Source organism: Ranitomeya imitator, chromosome 3 (assembly GCF_032444005.1).
Source record: "Ranitomeya imitator isolate aRanImi1 chromosome 3, aRanImi1.pri, whole genome shotgun sequence".
Taxonomy (NCBI): domain Eukaryota; kingdom Metazoa; phylum Chordata; class Amphibia; order Anura; family Dendrobatidae; genus Ranitomeya; species Ranitomeya imitator.
In genome coordinates, this window is record NC_091284.1 from 105,085,262 (window position 1) to 105,107,852 (window position 22,591).

At 43.6% G+C, this 22,591-nt stretch overlaps 1 protein-coding gene across 3 annotated transcripts in view; it reads right to left on the reverse strand.

Annotated features, from left to right (window-relative positions):
- Window positions 1-22,591, reverse strand: part of PIMREG (PICALM interacting mitotic regulator) — a 55,375-nt gene that overhangs the window by 25,522 nt on the left and 7,262 nt on the right. For all 3 annotated transcript variants that reach the window (XM_069761260.1, XM_069761262.1, XM_069761261.1), the window contains exon 2: window positions 15,940-16,237. In XM_069761260.1, coding sequence (XP_069617361.1) covers window positions 15,940-16,237 — 298 coding nt within the window. The remainder of the gene's footprint in view (window positions 1-15,939; window positions 16,238-22,591) is intronic.

Below are 22,591 nucleotides of genomic sequence, written 5' to 3' on the forward strand. Positions count from 1 at the left end.
CAAGCTGAAAAGCCTGTGCCAGAAAATATTTTACTTTAGAAAAAAAACAGAACATTCGTCTGAATAGCCGGCAACATTGCTTCCGATAGGGAAGTTCTGTAAATGCATATATGTTGCCCTGTAAATAATCTTACATTGATTTGCGTGCACTTAAAATTATCCATGTGGCCCCTGTTGGTGACTCCTCAGATTGGAGATTACCAGTACACAATACAGAGCCTAAAACAATGGAAGCTGCGGTAAGCTTAAAGGGAACCTGTGACCCCCAAAATCGAGGGTGAGCTAAGCCCACCGGCATCAGGGGCTTATCTACAGCATTCTGGAATGTTGTAGATAAGCCCCCGATGTTACCTGAAAGATGAGAAAAAGAGGTTAGATTATACTCACCCAGGGGCGGTCTGATCCGATGGTTGTCGCAGTCCGGTCCGGGGCCTCCCATCTTCTTACAATGACGTCCTCTTCTCGTCTTCACGATCTGGCGCAGGCGTACATTGTCTGCCCTGTTCAGGGCAGAGCAAAGTACTGCAGTGCGCAGGTGCCGGGAAAGGTCAGAGAGGCCCAGTGCCTGCACACTGCAGTACTTTGCTCTGCCCTCAATAGGGCAAACAAAGTACACCTGCGCTGGAGCCAGAGTGTGAAGACCAGAAGAGGATGTCATCTGATGAAGATAGCAGGCGCCGGACCGGACGCCCATCGGACCGGGACCGCCCCTGGGTGGAGTATAATCTAACCTCTTTTTCTTATCTTTTAGGATACATCGGGGGGCTTATCTACAGCATTACAGAATGCTGTAGATAAGCCCCCGATGCTGGTGGGCTTAGCTCACCCTCGATTTTGGGGGTGATATAAACCTTGATAAAGGGAACCTACTATCAAAATGCAGAAAAAAAAAAGAAAGTTGCATCATTAAGTGCAAAACTAGGCTGAATTGTTAAGGGGTTCAGGTCAAGTGATTCCCACGTCTTAGTGCACATTTGATGTCTGCAGGGATGCTCAAAGGAAAGAAATGCAATGGTGGCAGCTTTCAGAGCGGAGGGAGGCATCAGTCAGTAAAGGCTCATTCAAAAAGGGGGTTTCATATGCACTTGTTAGCTTTTTACCCAATTTATATGCAAATTGTCTCTTCAGAGAAGAAGAGGACTAGAACTCTAGTGCCACCTATTGGAAGTAGCAATCCTAACAGTCAATGTTGACCCTTTAACAAGCCATGTGGCATTAAGTCTCCTCATCTTGACATGCTTAACATGTCACTCTCTGCAAGGAGAAACGATACTTCTTGGTACCCAATTTATAAAATGCCATTTAAAAATCAGCAAGCAAAAAATGTAAGAAGGCATCAGACATCAGTCAACAACGTTTTCATGTCTGTACACCACTGTAAAAGATGTAGGCTACTAACCATCTGTGTCATCTAACACCATGATTCCAGGCTATTTTCTCTCCACTGGGAGGGGGAAATATAGTGTAAATGTGTGGACACCCTCCTTAGGATCATGTCGCCCAGCAATCACCCGATCACAGAGGGCCCTGCTTCACCAATGCCCACAATCTGCTGTTAACACTGTGGAAGAAGGGAGGGCGCCCACTACAGGGCAATTGCAGTATTACAAGGCTCCCATTTAATAGAAAGGGGTCATCAAGTCATACGTTTTTGTGCAGTTTCCTGGAGTAAAAAGGTTGAAAAAAGAGAAGCTAGGTGGGCCTGACATCTAGAAATTACTGGAAATGTATGCAATCCCCTGGCCAACAAAAATAAGCTATTTTACTGATCTGAAAGATAAGAGAATAACATCTCATGATGGGTGAAAGTACTGTGGATGTCAGCTGCATAATGTAGGCAACACCCTAATGAATTGGCCATGAACTGTTTTTGCATTGTTCATGGCCTGTTAAGCCCTAAAGATGCTGCAATCAATTGCAACAGTGGCATCTAGATGGTTAACACAGGGAAAGGCTCCCATCCTATGGTTGCCATGGCAATCCAAGTAATGCCTCGGGGTCTGCTAAGATTTTAGCATCATTTTAGTGGAAAAAATAATTTTTCATCTCATTCACTCCACTTTGTATTAATACCTGTGAAGCGCCTGAAGGATTAGCAAACCACCTGTTCTGAACACTTTGGCGTGTAGTTTAAAAAAATAGTATCAATTTGGGGGGGTTGTCGAATCAGTAAGCCCATCAGTCACTTCACAAATTGAATAGGCCTCTAAAAAAATATAAGCTTTGTCAATTTTCTTGAAATGGTTTTTAAAATGGCTGTTAAGCTTTTAACCCCTTAACCCCCAAAGGTGGTTTGTACGTTAATGACCGGGCCAATTTTTACAATTCTGACCACTGTCCATTTATGAGGTTATAACTCTGGAACGCTTGCATGGTTCCCGGTGATACTGACTTTGTTTTCTCATGACATATTGTTCGTCATGATAGTGGTAAAATTCTTTGATATTACTTGCGTTAAATTGTGAAAAAAAAGGAAATTTGGTGAAAATTTTCGAAATTTTCCAACTTTGTGATTTAACCCCTTCCCGACCTTTGACGCCACGTAGGCGTCATGAAAGTCGGTGCCAATCCGACCCATGACGCCTATGCGGCGTCATGGAAAGATCGCGTCCCTGCAGATCGGGTGAAAGGGTTAACTCCCATTTCACCCGATCTGCAGGGACAGGGGGAGTGGTAGTTTAGCCCAGGGGGGGTGGCTTCACCCCCTCGTGGCTACGATCGCTCTGATTGGCTGTTGAAAGTGAAACTGCCAATCAGAGCGATTTGTAATATTTCACCCATTATAACGGGTGAAATATTACAATCCAGCCATGGCCGATGCTGAAATATCATCGGCCATGGCTGGAAATACTAGTGTGCCCCCACCCCACCCCTCCGATCGCCCCCCCAATCTGGCCGGTACACTGCTCCGGCTCCCCTCCGCCCTGTGCTCCGCTCCCCCCCGTGCTCGTGTCCGCTCCCCCCGTGCTCCAATCACCCCCCCGTGCTCCAATCACCCCCCCTGCACTCCGATCCACCCCCCCCGTGCTCCGTTCCACCCCCCCGTGCTCCGTTCCAGCCCCCCCGTGCTCCGTTCCACCCCTCCCGCGCCCCAATTCCCCCCCCCGTGCTCCGATCCCCCCCCCCCCCCGTGGTCCACCCCCACCCTATCATACTTACCGATCCAGCCGTGGTCCCGTCCGTCTTCTCCCGGGCGCCGCCATCTTCCAAAATGGCGGGCGCATGCGCAGTGCGCCCGCCGAATCTGCCGGCCGGCAGATTCGTTCCAAAGTGCATTTTGATCACTGAGATATAATCTATCTCAGTGATCAAAATAAAAAAAATAATAAATGACCCCCCCCCCCCCTTTGTCACCCCCATAGGTAGGGACAATAAAAAAATAAAGAAATTTTTTTTTTTCCACTAATGTTAGAATAGGGTTAGGGTTAGGGGTAGGGTTAGGGGTAGGGTTAGGGGTTAGGGGTAGGGTTAGGGGTAGGGTTAGGGCTAGGGTTAGGGGTAGGGTTAGGGCTAGGGTTAGGGCTAGGGTTAGGGCTAGGGCTAGGGTTAGGGTTAGGAATGTGCACACGTATTCTGGTCCTCTGCGGATTTTTCCGCTGCGGATTTGATAAATCCGCAGTGCTAAACCGCTGCTGATTTATGGCGGATTTACCGCGTTTTTTTCTGCGCATTTCACTGCGGTTTTACAATTGCGATTTTCTATTGGAGCAGTTGTAAAACCGCTGCGGAATCCGCACAAAGAAGTGACATGCTGCGGAATGTAAACCGCTGCGTTTCCGTGCAGTTTTTCCGCAGCATGTGTACAGCGATTTTTGTTTCCCATAGGTTTACATTGAACTGTACACTCATGGGAAACTGCTGCGGATCCGCAGCGTTTTCCGCAGCGTGTGCACATACCTTTAGAATTAGGCTATGTGCACACGGTGCGGATTTGGCTGCGGATTCGCAGCAGTGTTCAATCAGGTTTACAGTACCATGTAAACATATGAAAAACCAAATCCGCTGTGCCCATGGTGCGGAAAATACCGCGCGGAAACGCTGCGTTGTATTTTCCGCAGCATGTCAATTCTTTGTGCGGATTCCGCAGCGTTTTACACCTGTTCCTCAATAGGAATCCGCAGGTGAAATCCGCACAAAAAACACTGGAAATCCGCGGAAAATCCGCAGGTAAAACACAGTGCCTTTTACCCGCAGATTTTTCAAAAATGGTGCGGAAATATCTCACACGAATCCGCAACGTGGGCACATAGCCTTAGGGTTAGGGTTGTGGTTAGGGTTAGGGGTGTGTTGGGGTTAGTGTTGTGGTTAGGGGTGTGTTGGGGTTAGGGTTGTGATTAGGATTATGGCTACAGTTGGGATTAGGGTTAGGGGTGTGTTGGGGTTAGTGTTGGAGTTAGAATTGAGGGGTTACCACTGTTTAGGCACATCAGGGGTCTCCAAACGCAACATGGCGCCACCATTGATTCCAGCCAATCTCGTATTCAAAAAGTCAAATGGTGCTCCCTCACTTCCGAGCCCTGACGTGTGCCCAAACAGTGGTTTACCCCCACATATGGGGTACCAGCATACTCAGGACAAACTGCGCAACAATTACTGGGGTCCAATTTCTCCTGTTACCCTTGTGAATCTAAAAAAATGCTTGCTAAAACATAATTTTTGAGGAAAGAAAAATTATTTTTTATTTTCATGGCTCTGCGTTGTAAACGTCTGTGAAGCACTTGGGGGTTCAAAGTGCTCACCACATATCTAGATAAGTTCCTTGGGGGGTCTAGTTTCTAAAATGGGGTCACTTGTGGGGGGTTTCTACTGTTTAGGCACACCATGGGCTCTGCAAACGCAATGTGACACCCGCAGACCATTCCATCAAAGTCTGCATTTCAAAAGTCACTACTTCCCTTCTGAGCCCCGACGTGTGCCCAAACAGTGGTTTACCCCCACATATGGGGTATCAGCGTACTCAGGAGAAACTGGACAACAACTTTTGGGGTCCAATTTCTCCTGTAACCCTTGGGAAAATAAAAAATTCTGGGCTAAATAATTATTTTTGAGGAAAGAAAACGTATTTATTATTTTCACGGCTCTGCATTATAAACTTCTATGAAGCACTTGGGGGTTCAAAGTGCTCACCACACATCTAGATAAGTTCCTTTCAGGGTCTAGTTTCCAAAATGGGGTCACTTGTGGGGGGTTTCTACTGTTTAGGCACATCAGGGGCTCTGCAAACGCAACGTGACGCCCGCAGAGCATTCCATCAAAGTCTGCATTTCAAAACGTCACTACTTCAATTCCAAGCCCCGGCATGTGCCCAAACAGTAGTTTACCCCCACATATGGGGTATCACCGTACTCAGGAGAAACTGGACAACAAATATTGGGGTCAAATTTCTCCTGTTACCCTTGGGAAAATAAAAAATTGCAGGCTAAAAGATCATTTTTGAGAAAAAAATTTTTTTTTATTTTCATGGCTCTGCGTTATAAACTTCTGTGAAGCACTTGGGGGTTCAAAGTCCTCACCACACATCTAGATTAGTTCCTTTGGGGGTCTAGTTTCTAAAATGGTGTCATTTCTGGGGGATCTCCAATGTTTAGGCACACAGGGGCTCTCCAAACGTGACATGGTGTCCGCTAATGATTGGAGCTAATTTTCCATTTAAAAAGCCAAATGGCGTGCCATCCCTTCCGAGCCCTGCCGTGCGCCCAAACAGTGGTTTACCCGCACATATGGGGTATCAGCGTACTCAGGACAAACTGGACAACAATATTTGGGGTCCAATTTCTCCTATTATCCTTGGCAAAATAGGAAATTCCAGGCTAAAAAATCATTTTTGAGGAAAGAAAAATTATTTTTTATTTTCATGGCTCTGCGTTATAAACTTCTGTGAAGCACCTGGGGGTTTAAAGTGCTCAATATGCATCTAGATAAGTTCCTTGGGGGGGTCTAGTTTCCAAAATGGGGTCACTTGTGCGGGAGCTCCAATGTTTAGGCACACAGGGGCTCTCCAAACGCAACATGGTGTCCGCTAACGATGGAAATAATTTTTCATTCAAAAAGTCAAATGGCGCTCCTTCCCTTCCGAGCCTTACCATGTGCCCAAACAGTGGTTTACCTCCACATGTGAGGTATTGGTGTACTCAGGAGAAATTGCCCAACACATTTTAGGATCCATTTTATCCTGTTGCCCATGTGAAAATGAAAAAATTGAGGCTAAAAGAATTTTTTTGTGAAAAAAAAGTACTTTTTCATTTTTACGGATCAATTTGTGAAGCACCTGGGGGTTCAAAGTGCTCACTATGCATCTAGATAAGTTCCTTGGGGCGTCTAGTTTCCAAAATGGGGTCACTTGTGGGGGAGCTCCAATTTTTAGGCACACGGGGGCTCTCCAAACGTGACATGGTGTCCGCTAAAGAGTGGAGCCAATTTTTGATTCAAAAAGTCAAATGGCGCTCCTTCCCTTCCAAGCCCTGCCGTGCGCCAAAACAGTGGTTTACCCCCACATATGAGGTATCAGCGTACTCAGGACAAATTGGACAACAACTTTCGTGGTTCAGTTTCTCCTTTTACCATTGGGAAAATAAAAAAATTGTTGCTAAAAGATAATTTTTGTGACTAAAAAGTTAAATGTTCATTTTTTCCTTCCATGTTGCTTCTGCTGCTGTGAAGCACCTGAAGGGTTAATAAACTTCTTGAATGTGGTTTTGAGTACCTTGAGGGGTGCAGTTTTTAGAATGGTGTCACTTTTGGGTATTTTCAGCCATATAGACCCCTCAAACTGACTTCAAATGTGAGGTGGTCCCTAAAAAAAATGGTTTTGTAAATTTCGTTGTAAAAATGACAAATCGCTGGTCGAATTTTAACCCTTATAACTTCCTAACAAAAAAAATTTTGTTTCCAAAATTGTGCTGATGTAAAGTAAACATGTGGGAAATGTTATTTATTAACTATTTTGTGTCACATATCTCTCTGGTTTAACAGAATAAAAATTCAAAATGTGAAAATTGCGAAATTTTCAAAATTTTCGCTAAATTTCCGTGTTTATCACAAATAAATGCAGAATTTATTGACCTAAATTTACCACTAACATGAAGCCCAATATGTCACGAAAAAACAATCTCAGAACCGCTAGGATCCGTTGAAGCGTTCCTGAGTTATTACCTCATAAAGGGACACTGGTCAGAATTGCAAAAAACGGCAAGGTCTTTAAGGTCAAAATAGGCTGGGTCATGAAGGGGTTAAGGGCATGAAAACTCAGATATGGCACACAAAATACTTATTAAGTAACATTTCCCACATGTCTACTTTACATCAGCACAACTTTGGAACCAAAACATTTCTGTATTAGGGAGTTAGAAGGGTTAAAAGTTGACCAGCAATTTCTCAATTTTACAACACCATTTTTTTTTAGGGACCACATCACATTTGAAGTCACTTTGAGGGGTCTATATGATCGAAAATACCCAAGTGTAACACCATTCTAAAAACTGCACCCCTCAAGGTGCTCAAAACCACATTCAATAAGTTTATTAACACTTCAGGTGTTTCACAGGAATTTTTGAAATGTTTAAAAAAAAAAAAAAAAAAGTTAAAAAAAAAATATTGAACATTAAGCTTTTACACAAAAAATTTTATTTCAGATCCAATTTGTTTTATTTTACCAAAGGTAAGAGAAATTGGACCACAAAAGTTGTTGTACAGTTTGTCTTGAGTACGCCGATACCTTCATACGTGGGGGTAAACCACTGTTTGGGCGCATGGCAGAGCTCGGAAGGGAAGGAGCGCCGTTTGACTTTTCAATGCAAAATTGGCTGGAATTGAAATGGGACACCATGTCGCGTTTGGAGAGCTCCTGATTTGCTTAACCCCTTACCGGCATCGGACGTACTATACCGTCCGATGCCGGCTCCCCTGCTTTGATGCAGGGCTCCGCGGTGAGCCCGCACCAAAGCCGGGACATGTCAGCTGTTTTGAACAGCTGACATGTGCCCGTAATAGGCGCGGGCAGAATCGCGATCTGCCCGCACCTATTAACTAGTTAAATGCCGCTGTCAAACGCAGACAGCGGCATTTAACTACCGCTTCCGGCCGGGCGGCCGGAAATGACGTCATCGCCGACCCCCGTCACATGTCCGGGGGTCGGCGATGCGTCTCCATTGTAGCCATAGAGGTCCTTGAGACCTCTATGGTTACTGATTGCCCGTCGCTGTGAGCGCCACCCTGTGGTCGGCGCTCACAGCACACGTGCAATTCTGCTACATAGCAGCGATCAGCAGATCGCTGCTATGTAGCAGAGCCGATCGGCTTGTGCCTGCTTCTAGCCTCTCATGGAGGCTATTGAAGCATGGCAAAAGTTAAAAAAAAAAGTTTTAAAAAATGTGAAAAAAATAAAAAAAACATAAAAGTTTAAATCACCCCCCTTTCGCCCCAATCAAAATAAATCAATAAAAAAAATATCAAATCTACGCATATTTGGTATCGCCGCGCTCAGAATTGCCCGATCTATCAAATAAAAAAAAGTATTAACCTGATCGCTAAACAGCGTAGCGGGAAAAAAACTCGAAACGCCAGAATTACGTTTTTTTGGTCGCCGCGACATTGCATTAAAATGCAATAACGGGCGATCAAAAGAACGTATCTGCACCGAAATGCTATCATTAAAAACGTCATCTCGGCACGCAAAAAATAAGCCCTCAACCGACCCCAGATCACGAAAAATGGAGACGCTACGAGTATCGGAAAATGGCGCGATTTTTTTTTTTTTTTTTTTTTTTTAGCAAAGTTTGGAATTTTTTTTCACCACTTAGATAAAAAATAACCTAGTCATGTTTGGTGTCTATGAACTCGTAATGACCTGGAGAATCATAATGGCAGGTCATTTTTAGCATTTAGTGAACCTAGCAAAAAAGCCAAACAAAAAACCAATGTGGGATTGCACTTTTTTTGCAATTTCACCGCACTTGGAATTTTTTTCCCGTTTTCTAGTATACGACATGCTAAAACCAATGATGTCGTTCAAAAGTACAACTCGTCCCGCAAAAAATAAGCCCTCACATGGCCAAATTGACGGAAAAATAAAAAAGTTATGGCTCTGGGAAGGAGGGGAGCGAAAAACGAACACGGAAAAACGAAAAATCCCCTGGTCATGAAGGGGTTAAACAGTGGAAACCCCCCACAATTGACACCATTTTGGAAAGTAGACCCCCTAAGGAACATATCTAGATGTGTGGTGAGCACTTTGAACCTACAAGTACTTCACAGAAGTTTACAATGTAGAGCCGTAAAAATAAAAAATCATATATTTTTTATTTTTTCACAAAAATGATCTTTTCGCCCCCAATTTTTTATTTTCCCAAGGGTAACGTTTGGAGAGCCCCTGATGTGCCTAAACAGTGAAAAAAAACCAATTCTAACTAACCCCAACACGCCCCTAACCCTAACTACACCTCTAACCCTGACAGACCCCTAAACCTAATCCCAGCCCTAAACGTAATCCAAACCCTAACCCCATCTCTAGCCCCAACCCTAACCATAACCCTAACTACACCCCTAACCCCAAAACGCCCCCAACCCCAACCACACCCCTAACCCCAACCGTAAGCGTAATCCAAACCCTAACGGGAAAATGGAAATAAATACTTTTTTTCATTTTATTATTTTTCCCTAACTAAGGGGGTGATAAAGGAGGGTTTGATTTACCATTTATAGCGGGTTTCTGTTTGGCAGCTGTCCCGCTAAGGCTGTGTGCACACGTCAGGATTTCTTGCAGAAATTTCCTATCAAAACCGGACATTTTCTGCAAGAAATCTGCATGCGTTTTTTTCGCGATTTTCTGGTGTTTTTTCCACTTTTTTTCCGGAGATTCCCAATGCATTAAATAGCGGGGAAAATGCGCAAAATTACCGTACATACTCGAGTATAAGCTGACCCGAGTATAAGCCGACCCCCCTAATTTTGCCACAAAAAACTGGGAAAACTTAATGACTCGAGTATAAGCCTAGGGTGGGAAATGCAGCAGCTACCGGTAAATGTCAAAAAATAAAAATAGACACCAATAAAAGTAAAATTGAGACATCAGTAAGTTAAGTGTTTTTGAATATCCATATAGAATCAGGAGCCCCATATAATGCTCCATACAGTTTGATGGGCCCCATTAGATGCTCCATATTAAAATATGCCCCATATAATCCTGCATGAAGGGTAATAAGGGCCCCATAAGATGCTCCGTACAGCCACTTGCCCCATATAGTGCTGAACAAGCATTACGGCCCCATAAGATCATCCATACAGTCACTTGCCCCATATAGTGCTGCACAAGTGTTATGGCCCCATTTGATGCTCCGTACCGTCACTTGCCCCATATAGTGCTGCACAAGCGTTATGGCCCCATAAGATGCTCCGTACAGTCACTTGCCCCATATGCTTTTGCTGCGATAAAAAAAAAAAAAAAATCAAAAAAAAAAATCACATACTCACCTCTCTTTGCTCAGGACCCCCGGCACTTTCATTATTTACCTGCTCCTCGTTCCGGTGAGGCTTCGTCTTCAGCACTGACGTTCAGCAGAGGGAACGCACTGACTACATCACCGCGCCCTCTGACCTGAGCGTCACAGCCAGAGGACGCTGAAGACGGAGCTGCACTGGAACGAAGAGCGGTAAATATCGCACAGCGCAGCGCTACCCTCCCCGTATACTACCCTACTGCTGGCGCTGCATCCCTGCACGTCCCTGCTTCTTCCACTGCTGCATCTTCATCCTGTAGTGAGCGGCCAGTTACCGCTCATTACAGTAATGAATATGCGGCTCCACCTCTATGGGAGGTGGAGCTGCATATTCATTACTGTAATGAGCGGTACCATGTGACCGCTCAGTGCAGGAAGAATCTGCAGCACTGGAAGAAGCAGGGACGTCCAGGGACCGCACCAGCAGTAGGTGAGTATAATTAGAGAGCCCCCGCTGCCCCTCCCCTGCCGACCCCTGGGTATGACTCGAGTATAAGCCGAGAGGGGGACTTTCAGCCCAAAAAAATGGGCTGAAAATTTTGGCTTATACTCGAGTATATACGGTAATGAACATGCTGCGTTTTTTACCGCGATGCGTTTTTTTAGTGGAAAAAACGCATCATGTGCACAAAAATTGCAGAATGCATTAAAAATGATGGAATGCTTATGTATGCATTTTTTAAGCGTTTTTCCAGCGGAAAACGGGCGAAAAATCCTGAACGTGTGCACATAGCCTAAAAGACGCTTTTAATTGCAAAAAATAGCTTTTTCATCACCACATTTTCAGAGCTATAATTTTTCCATATTTTGGCCCAGTGTGTCATGTGAGGTTTTGTTTATTGCGGGACGAGTTGACATTTTTATTGGTACCATTTTTTGGGCACATGACATTTTGATCGCTTTTTATTACGATTTTTGGGAGGCAGGATGAACAAAAACCAGTGAGGCTACTTTCACACATCAGGTTTTTTTGCATCAGGCACAATCTGGCAAATTTAAAAAAAAAAACGTTTTTGTTTTTTTTGCCGGATCCGTTTTTTTTTTTTTTTTTCATAAAGTTGCATTAGCGCCGGATTGTGCCTGATGTCCCAACGTTTCATCTGTTTTTTTGCTGGCGGACGGAGAAAACGTCCAGAGGAACGTTTTGTCAGTCCGGCGGAAAACCGCACAGCATCAGGTTTTCCACTATTTGCAACGGATCCGTTTTTTCAACAATTAGCCAGATCCTGCCTTATGGCGAAAATCTGATATGTGAAAGTAGCCTAATTCATGAATTTCTTTGGGGTGGGGAGGCGCTTACACCGTTTTACGCATGGTAAAATTGATAAAGCAATTTTATTCTTCGGGTCAGTACGATTGCAGCGATACTTCATTTATATCATTTTTTTATGTTTTGCCGATTTTATACAATAAAAACTATTTTATATAAAAAAAATAATTATTTTTGCATTGCTTTATTCTAAGAGCTATAACTTTTTTTATTTTTTTGGTAATGAAGCTGTATGGCAGCTCGCTTTTTGCAGGACAAACAACATTTTCAGCTGTACCATGGTTATTTATATCCATCTTTTTGATCGCATGTTATACCACTTTTTGTTTGGCGGTATGATAAGGCATTGTTTTTTGCCTCTTTTTTACGGTGTTCACTGAAGGGGTTAACTAGTGGGACAGTTTAATAGGTCGGGTAGTTACGGACAAGGCGATACTAACTATGTGCACTGACAAGCCACCTCCCTGCAGGACAAGGACCACGCGGCCATCTTGGATCTGGGGGCCTACAAGGAGGAGACCCTGGAACAACGCGATCACATCGCCTTGTAATGAGGATCTCAGAGAAGCACGCAGGGAGCTCCCTCCCTGTGTGATGCTTCCCTATGCCACCAGAACGCTGCAATCTTGTTCGATCACAGTGTTCCGGGGGTTAAAGTGCCAGGAGCAGTCCGTGACCGCTCCTGTCACATAGTGCCGGGTGTCAGCTGTGATAATCAGCACGGCTGATCGCGTATGACGCAATATCCCGTTGATGGTCTGACAGGCCCAGGTCACCTCAGCGGGATAGTAGGCTGGATGTCAAGGTTAACCCCTCTCTGACCTCGGACGGGATAGTACGTCCGAGGTCAGAACCCCCGCTTTGATGCGGGCTCCGGCGGTGAGCCTGCATCAAAGCCGGGACATGTCAGCTGTTTGGAACAGCTGACATATGCCCGCAATAGCGGCGGGTGAAATAATGATTCACCCGCCGCTATTAACTAGTTAAATGCCACTGTCAAACGCTAACAGCGGCATTTAACCGGCGCTCCCGGCCGGAAATGAGCGCATCGCTGACCCCCGTCACATGATCGGGGGTCAGCAATGCTTCTGCATTGTAACCATAGAGGTCCTTGAGACCTCTATGGTAACTGATGCCGGCCTGCTGTGAGCGCTACCCTGTGGTCGGCGCTCATAGCACACCTGCATTTCTGCTGCATAGCAGCGATTTGATGATCGCTGCTATGTAGCAGAGCCGATCACGTTGTGCCAGCTTCTAGCCTCTAGGCTATTGAAGCATGGCAATAGTAAAAAAAAAAAAAAAAGTGAAACAAACAAAAAAAAAAAAAATGCAAAAGTTTAAATCACCCCCTTTCGCCCCATTCAAAATAAATCAATAAAAAGAAAGAAAAAAGAAAAAAAAAAATTAAACCTACACATTTGGTATCACCGCATTCAGAATCGCCCGATCAATAAAAAAAAAAAAAAAAAGGATTAACCTGATCACTAAACAGCGTAGCAAGAAAAAAAAATTTGAAACGCCAGAATTATGTTTTTTTGGTCGCTGCGACGTTGCATTAAAATGCAATAACGGGCGATCAAAAGAACGTATCTGCACCGAAATGCTATCATTAAAAACGCCAGCTAAGCACGCAAAAAATAAGCCCTCACCCGACCCCAGATCATGAAAAATGGATACGCTACGGGTATCGGAAAATGGCGCAATATTTTTTTTAGCAAAGTTTGGAATTTTTTTCAGCACTTAGATAAAAGAGAACCTAGACATGTTTGGTGTCTATGAACTCCTACTGACCTGTAGAATCATAATGGCAGGTCAGTGTTAGCATTTAGTGAACCTAGTAAAAAAGCCAATCAAAACACAAGTGTGGGATTGCACTTTTTTTTTGCAATTTCACCGCACTTGGAATTTTTTTTTCCCGTTTTCTAGTAGACTACATGCTAAAACCAATGATGTCGTTCAAAAGTACAACTTGTTTCGCAAAAAATAAGCCCTCACATGGCCAATTTGACGGAAAAATAAAAAAGTTATGGCTCTGGGAAGAAGGGGAGCAAAAAACGAACATGGAAAAACGGAAAATCCCAAGGTCATGAAGGGGTTAAACCTTGAGCTAACCAAATAAAAATACCCTAAAAGTATAATTGTATTTATAGATATACAAAAGTCGACATATACCCCACACAAAAAACAAAAACATATTCAGTGCACATGTTCGTTAGATATCCCCCAGCAGTTAGAAATGGGCTCTCTGCATAGCGATGGGTGATATCAAGCAAGTCCCTTGTCTGATGAGAACTAGCTGCCAACCTGGATAGATCAAAAGGATTCATAAGTTACAGGAGCATAAAAACAATCCAAAGTCAGTGATTAATGTTCAAAATTAACAATACCTGGACACTACATCATCAATGGTGGATACCTTGTCAGATTGGCTGCCTGACCATGAAGGTTGGCATCCTAGACCCAAAACACACAGTGGCACCACTGCTCAGTGAGGTCTAGCCCTGTGCCAACCCTAGTGCTTGTCTGGCCAAATTATACACAACACAATATTTATCACAACCAGCAATGAAGTCAGATAGACAAAAGCTCACGTGACAAAAATTGGGTTCTTGTAAATATGGCAACATTCAGCAGTCAGTCCTGAACAGATACAGGAAAAAATAATATAATAATATATATATATATATATATATATATATATATATATATATATATATATATACATATACATATACATACATACATATATATATACACATATATTATAGACAAAAGTATGTGCGAAAGTCACTAGTGTTGCAGGACAATTGTTCTGTAAATGACTGTTCCTCACAGCATGTTACACAATATAAGTTATTCCTTCAAGAAAATATGATAAATACGTATAACAAGATACTCAAGTGTTTACATGTAGCATCTCGGATAGGTCACATGAACTAGAGTAGAGAGTTTCTCAAGATAAATGTAACTATACAAAAGTTCCATAAATGCCGATCCACAAGGTATGGTCCAAACTACAAATAATACATGTATCTATCATATTTTTATGAAGGTAACATCAGTTCATATGTAGCATCTCAACGCATTTCTCCTCCAGATGGTGGTTCTTCAGGCATTGCTGTGAACGTTGACTTCGAGTCACAGTGTGTTCATTTTGGTGGAGTCTGATTAATAATTGGGAAAGTTCTGAAATGTCCTATAAATGTCTGTTCCGTTCCTAATCTAAGGATCTCAGCTTTTAGTGAAGATGAATCTGTGCTGCACTTTATGCACATGCTCAGTAGTGACCAGGGCTGGGGAGTCAGAGTTGTGGAGTCAGGGAAATGGAGGAGTCAGAGGTTTGGCCTCCGCAGCCCTGTTGTCTGGAGATCTTGGCCTCAAGGACATACTGCCATAGAGATGAGTTGCAGTGGGGGTAAGTAACATTTTTATGCTTGTGTCGTTTTTGAATCATTCTGATAATTTATCCATCTTTGGCTGCAAGTTCTGATCAGACAAGGGACTTGCATGATATCCACCCATCACTGTGCAGAGAGCCCATTACTAACTGCTGAGGGATATCAAATAAGCATGCACCACAGAATACATTTTTAATGCTTGCACACATTTTTGGTTTGTTTTGTTTGGACTACTTTTTTCAATTTTATAAATCTTCAAATGTAAGTATAATTTTAGAGGATTTTTTTCTTAGCCCATTCTGATTGTTCCTCTATTTAACAACATTGAAAGTCAGTCTGTTTTAAACCTTCTAAACCTCATGGGGTTTTTTCCTTCCTCTGGGTCAACCTAACATGTTCGGTCATAGACTCAACTCAATGGACTTAAAGTCTATATTTAACATTAAAAACTACGCAACCTAACAAAATAAATAGACAATGAAGACTGATGCTGATGTAAGGTACATGTATGGGAAACGTTAACAACTTTTTTTGTGTGTATGGTATGACTATTTGATTTAATTGTAAAAGTATTTAAAGTTTTAAATTCTTAATTTTTCACAACTTCCATCAAACATTTGTATAAATAAATGTAAAACATTGCCCTAAACTCGCTAATGGTATAAAGGGCAATGTGTCAAAAAAAGGTAACTGGGATATGCTGCAAGATTCAGACTGACAGATTTGGAAAGTTCGGCTCAGTCAAAGGGTTAAAAAAAAAACTTCCTACAACATTTACCTTTGACATGGCTTCAAACACGTTCATAGCTGTAGCTGTCATCATGGACTGTAGGGGGCGCCGCTTCTCCTTCACTCCCACCCTGCTCCAGTCAGGAACAGCATTTATGTTGATTTCCACCGGCTTTAGCGGCATCCTCTTCCGCAGGGACATGCGCACAGTATTAAGGGAGCTGGACGACGGCCTTTTCCTGAACTTGTCAGGCTGAGGACTGTCCTGTTCATCAATGTTTTCCAATACATCGTGATTCCTCCAACCAACACTTTGAAAGATCGAAGACATCTTTTTTTGATAGACACTGAAAAACAGAATAAAATAAAAGGTGAAAGTCATGTGTGCAGGAAACTATTAGCATTTTACTTGTATGCCCCAGAGATGAATTGTCTGGCCCAGTTAGTGATGGAGATCAATCAATATCCAGTTACATTACAGGCAGCTGTTTATGGTGCTCAGGTCAGTCAGTAGACCCAAGTTTATGGACTACTACATTTATGTTGGACAATATATGACAGCGGTCACGTGGGGCCGCTCATTTACAGTGATGAATATGCAGCTCCACCCCTATGGAAGGTGGAGCCGCATATTCATGACTGTAATCGGCGGCCCCACATGACCGCTCATACAGGGGAAGGTGCAACCAGGACAGGAAGCAGCGCCAGCCAGCGAGGGAGCCGGGTGAGTATTTAAGAACAGTGGGCGGGCGCACAGGGGGTGGGGACATGGACCTTTATTTTAAACACGAGAAGAAAAAAAAAAAAAAAGGAATATTCTTTATCTTCTTTACAGCAAACGCTGCTGCAGAGAAGATATGAATTGCGGCTTCAGCACCACATGCAGGGGACAGCGCTAAACTTTAGCGCTGTCTCCTGCACGGTGCGTGTGGTACCCAGTGGGCACACGGGCGACACACTGATGTGCCACAGAAACGCACGGGCACGGATAATTCCGGTACCGATTTTTCCGGTACCGGAATTATCTGGACGTGTGGGACTGCCCTAACAGAAGTTATGTCTGTGTCAGCAGTGGGGTCCTCCTGGGTCTCCTGCCACAGCATTTAATTTAGTTCAAATGTAGACGCGTAGTTTGCGCTGACACTGATGCACCCCGAGCCTGCAGGACAGCTTTAATTTCTTTGGAACTTGATTGGGGCTGCTTATCCATCATCCGAACAATCCTGTGTCAAAACCTTCCAATCAATTTTTCTCTGTCATCCATTTTAAGGAACAATAGCTACAGTTGACAGTTGCCACGGGTTGTAAATTTCTTGATTATGTTGCGCACCGTAGACAAAGGATCATCAAGATCTCTGGAGATGGACTTACAGTACAAACCAAAAGTTTGGACATACCTTCTCATTTAAAGATTTTTCTGTATTTTCACGACTATGAAAATTGTACATTCACACTGAAGGCATCAAAACTATGAATAAACACATGTGTAATTATATACTTAACAAAAAAGTCTGAAACAACTGAAATTATTAATTTGAAGCTCATCAAGAGAATGCCAAGAGTGTGCAAAGCAGTCATCAGAGCAAAAGGTGGCTACTTTGAAGAACCTAGAATATAAGACATATTTTCAGTTGTTTCACACTTTTTTGTTAAGTATATAATTCCACATGTGTTAATTCATAGTTTTGATGCCGTCAGCGTGAATGTACAATTTTCATAGTCATGAAAATACAGAAAAATCTTTAAATGAGAAGGTGTGTCCAAACTTGGTCTGTACTGCATAATCTTGAGATTGTTGAACAATATTGGTTCTCAAGTCCTCAGACAGTTCTCTTTCTGTTCTCCGTGCCACACCCAGACACACAATGCAAAGATTGAGTCAACTTCTCCCCATTTAATCTGGTGTCAGGTGTGATTTTTATATTGCCCACACCTGTTACTTGCAGCAGGTTAGTTAAGACAAGCATCACATACTTGAAACAAAGTTGTGTAGTCACATTTTGGGGGTTTTGTTTGAAATTACGTGCAATTATTATGAAGGTAAGGTGTATTTAAATGATTGATCCCAACATTGTGGTCTGAGGGGCTGTACTTGGTTTGAACAGCCATTCTGTGCTGACAGACTCCCCAGTAAGGGTGCACCGAGCATGCCAAATACCATATATCAAACTTAGTTTCTGCAGGATGGAGGTGCAGCGCCCCAGAGTCCTGGTCGTTGCAGTAATGTCGCTCTGCCACTAAGGGGAGTGATGTTACGTCTGATTGCACTAAAGGAGTTCACCTGACCAGGTATCACAGTCACACACTACACTTCACACTCCGGCCACCAGGGGGAGCAAAGGGCTCTATGTATTAAGCCACTCCTCACACTTGGGTAAAACTGGGGGTTGGATAGGAAGTTAGTCAGAAAGCAGCCTGGGAGAGTTCCAGGGAGGACCTGTCAGGGGTGGGATCCTGGCAGGGACCTAGCAGAAAGGACAGATCGTTACGGAGCCGCACCTGCACTACCTTGCGGCGGCATCTTAACGAAGGACACAAAGTGAAGTATATTGTGAAGTGAGAAACGAGATCACAGCAAAAAGGTGATAGAACCAGTAGGAGTCGTGCCTCGAGATCGGCAACATCCTACTGAGGCGCGTAGCCGGTGGCCGGAACGCCGAGGAAGTAACAGACTTCAAGCATTACTCCAAACAGCGGCAGGACAGTCAATTATAGGTTGGCTGTCTCACCTAAATCACCTAAGCAGACATAGGGGGCAATTGTGGGAGAGGGGCGTCTCTAGGGTCCCAGAATAACTCCAGGCCTACCTGTCATATGGGTGCGTCCTAGCCATATCACCTGGGGGACGGAGAGAGAAAGAACAGATATGACAGTTGTGAGGACTATCCCGTGGTGCTCAGCAGGGAAGGAATACAACACACAGGCGCTAGTTGGTAGGCACTGAGTTCCACCTGCAAAGGGAACTCTGGATGTGCCTTCGGACCGGCCGGACTCAGCCAGCCCTGTTAGCAGTGCTCTGGATTGCGGACCCCGAAGTCTTCAGTAAAAAGGTAAAGAGACTGCAACCCTGTGTCCTCGTTATTAACTGCGCCTCACATCATCGCCACCTACACCACTGGGAAGCCCTGGGGATATACTTCAACTGTGGGAAGGTATACCATCTAGCTGCCATAACATCACCCCAGTGGACCCCCAAGCAGCGTCGGTCAACCTGACCGAATACCACAGGTGGCGTCACGAACACTTGACAAACTTTCATCACCTTTCATTGGACGCCCCTTAGCAGGGTCACGGACCGGGTCTAGCCACCGTGACAACCCCAGGACCGTGACAGAGAGGCCCCGTACCGAGTACCCCGCGGCCATGCGTCTGGGTGCGCTCCAGAGGCAGCGACAAGAACACCAAAGGTGCGATTTCATAGAATGTTAGAGTCGGAAGGGACCTCCAGGGTCATCGTGTCCAACCCCTGCTCAATGCAGGATTCACTAAACCATCTCAGACAGATGTCTGACCAGCCTCTGTTTGGAGACTTCCATTGGAGAACTCACCACCTCTTGTGGCCGCCTGTTCCACTCATTGATCACACACACAGCCAATTTTTATAGGGGCATCTTAGTTTATATCTGAAGTCTCGAACTGCATTCCTCAAGGGCTGCAAACAGGTCATGTTTTCAGGATTTCCTTGTATTGCACAGGTGATAATTTAATCACCTACACACAATGATTACAGCACCTTGTGCAATGCTAAGGAAATCTTGACAACATGCATGGTTAGCGGCCCTTGAGGAATGCAGTTTGAGACCCCTGGTCTACATTGTTAGTTCGAGCTGTGTTCATAAAGCGCATGAAAAATAGTTTCATTGAGAAAAAACAAAAACGAACATTTTCATCCTTATTGTTATGTTTTTTACGTTTCTGCAGTTTCCCATGTTAATTGTGATGCATCTGTAAATAATGGATGTAATACGGATAAGCCACGTCTTCTTTTTTTAAAGTAACTGCAGAATTGAATGGGGTATTTTTTTTCCTAAAAAACAGGGGGAGACTATAAAATGCTTGGTTAGTATGAAAAAAAAAACTCATCTGAACAGGCCTAGTCAATAACATTGGTCTGTGTGCTGCCTGTGCGGGACCAGATTCTACCACAGACAGCAGATGCATGTATAACACGCTCGTCCGAACTCTGCCTAAGCAACTTACCCCCTCAAAGAAAAAAATGCATTTAGAAATCAGTGATTTTTTTTTTTTGTGCGTGAAGAGACTGACTGCAGTCCATCAGTGTTTTGGGTCAGATTGTCATTCATTTGTTTATTTTTTTTTAAAAAGTTTGAGAAGCCTCAAGTTTATTAAAAATTAAAAATGTCCGGCAGTAGGATGCAACCAGAATGGCCTCTGTGCCGTCCTACATTTTTAATTTGTTTTAATGGACCAAGTCATGAAGGAGTAAATCTGATCACTGGCTAGAATCAAGAATGGACATCTTGGGATATGTGCAGACGATCCGGAAGTGGCAGAAATTCAGACGTAGAGTATGTTCGCTGCATCCAACGCGCTGCAGTCTATTGAACGCAGGTGAATCCGCATGTGTTCACTGAACTGTGCGGATTCACCACATTCAATAAATTCTATGGGTGAAATTTCTCTTGCGGGGACTGGTGTCTTCACAAGAGAAATTGACATGCTGCAGTCTGGAGAGACGCGCCGCATGTCCGTATCTGCGGGTGAGCCACAGGCATCTCTGGAGGTATAGTGGGCATGAGATTTCTTGAAATACAGCCACTATGCTGTAACATCTGGACGTTGCACAAGTACACAGCGTTCAAGCCGCAGCGTTTCCTGATCATGGGCACCTACCCTCAGTTTTTTTGTGGACCACTTTGCAAAAAAACAAAAAGTGAATGGTTGCACAGAACATGTACCAGTCATAGTCTGTGAAAAACACGTATATAATATGTAAATGAAAGATGAATGTTCCGAATGAGACTTTATTTACTTTTCTGGACCCCATACAGTACATGGGTACGCTGGGGATCAGTAAAGCATTAACCCCTTCATGACCCAGCCTATTTTGACCTTAAAGACCTTGCCGTTTTTTGCAATTCTGACCAGTGTCCCTTTATGAGGTAATAACTCAGGAACGCTTCAACGGATCCTAGCGGTTCTGAGATTGTTTTTTCGTGACATATTGGGCTTCATGTTAGTGGTAAATTTAGGTCAATAAATTCTGCGTTTATTTCGCAATTTTCACATTTTGAATTTTTATTCTGTTAAACCAGAGAGATATGTGACACAAAATAGTTAATAAATAACATTTCCCACATGTTTACTTTACATCAGCACAATTTTGGAAACAAAATTTTTTTTTGTTAGGAAGTTATAAGGGTTAAAATTTGACCAGCGATTTGTCATTTTTACAACGAAATTTACAAAACCATTTTTTTTAGGGACCACCTCACATTTGAAGTCAGTTTGAGGGGTCTATATGGCTGAAAATACCCAAAAGTGACACCATTCTAAAAACTGCACCCCTCAAGGTACTCAAAACCACATTCAAGAAGTTTATTAACCCTTCAGGTGCTTCACAGCAGCAGAAGCAACATGGAAGGAAAAAATGAACATTTAACTTTTTAGTCACAAAAATTATCTTTTAGCAACAATTTTTTTATTTTCCCAATGGTAAAAGGAGAAACTGAACCACGAAAAGTTGTTGTCCAATTTGTCCTGAGTACGCTGATACCTCATATGTGGGGGTAAACCACTGTTTGGGCGCACGGCAGGGCTTGGAAGGGAAGGAGCGCCATTTGACTTTTTGAATCAAAAATTGGCTCCACTCTTTAGCGGACACCATGTCACGTTTGGATAGCTCCTGTGTGCCTAAACATTGGCGCTCCCCCACAAGTGACCCCATTTTGGAAACTAGACCCCCCAAGGAACTTATTTAGATGCCTAGTGAGCACTTTAAACCCTCAGGTGCTTCACAAATTGATCTGTAAAAATGAAAAAGTACTTTTTTTTCACAAAAAAATTCTTTTCGCCTCAATTTTTTCATTTTCACATGGGCAGTAGGATAAAATGGATCATAAAAATTTGTTGAGCAATTTCTCCCGAGTACGCCGATACCTCATATGTGGGGGTAAACCACTGTTTGGGCACTCGGCAGGGCTCGGAAGGGAAGGCGCGCCATTTGACTTTTTGAATGGAAAATTAGCTCCAATTGTTAGCGGACACCATGTCGCGTTTGGAGAGCCCCTGTGTGCCTAAACATTGGAGCAACCCCACAAGTGACCCCATTTTGGAAACTAGACCCCCCAAGGAACTTATCTAGATACATATTGAGCACTTTAAACCCCCAGGTGCTTCACAGAAGTTTATAACGCAGAGCCATGAAAATAAAAAATAATTTTTCTTTCCTCAAAAATGATTTTTTAGCCTGGAATTTCCTATTTTGCCAAGGATAATAGGAGAAATTGGACCCCAAATATTGTGGTCCAGTTTGTCCTGAGTACGCTGATACCCCATATGTGGGGGTAAACCACTGTTTGGGCGCACGGCAGGGCTCGGAAGGGAAGGCACGCCATTTGGCTTTTTAAATGGAAAATTAGCTCCAATCATTAGCGGACACCATGTCACGTTTGGAGAGCCCCTGTGTGCCTAAACATTGGAGATCCCCCAGAAATGACACCATTTTGGAAACTAGACCC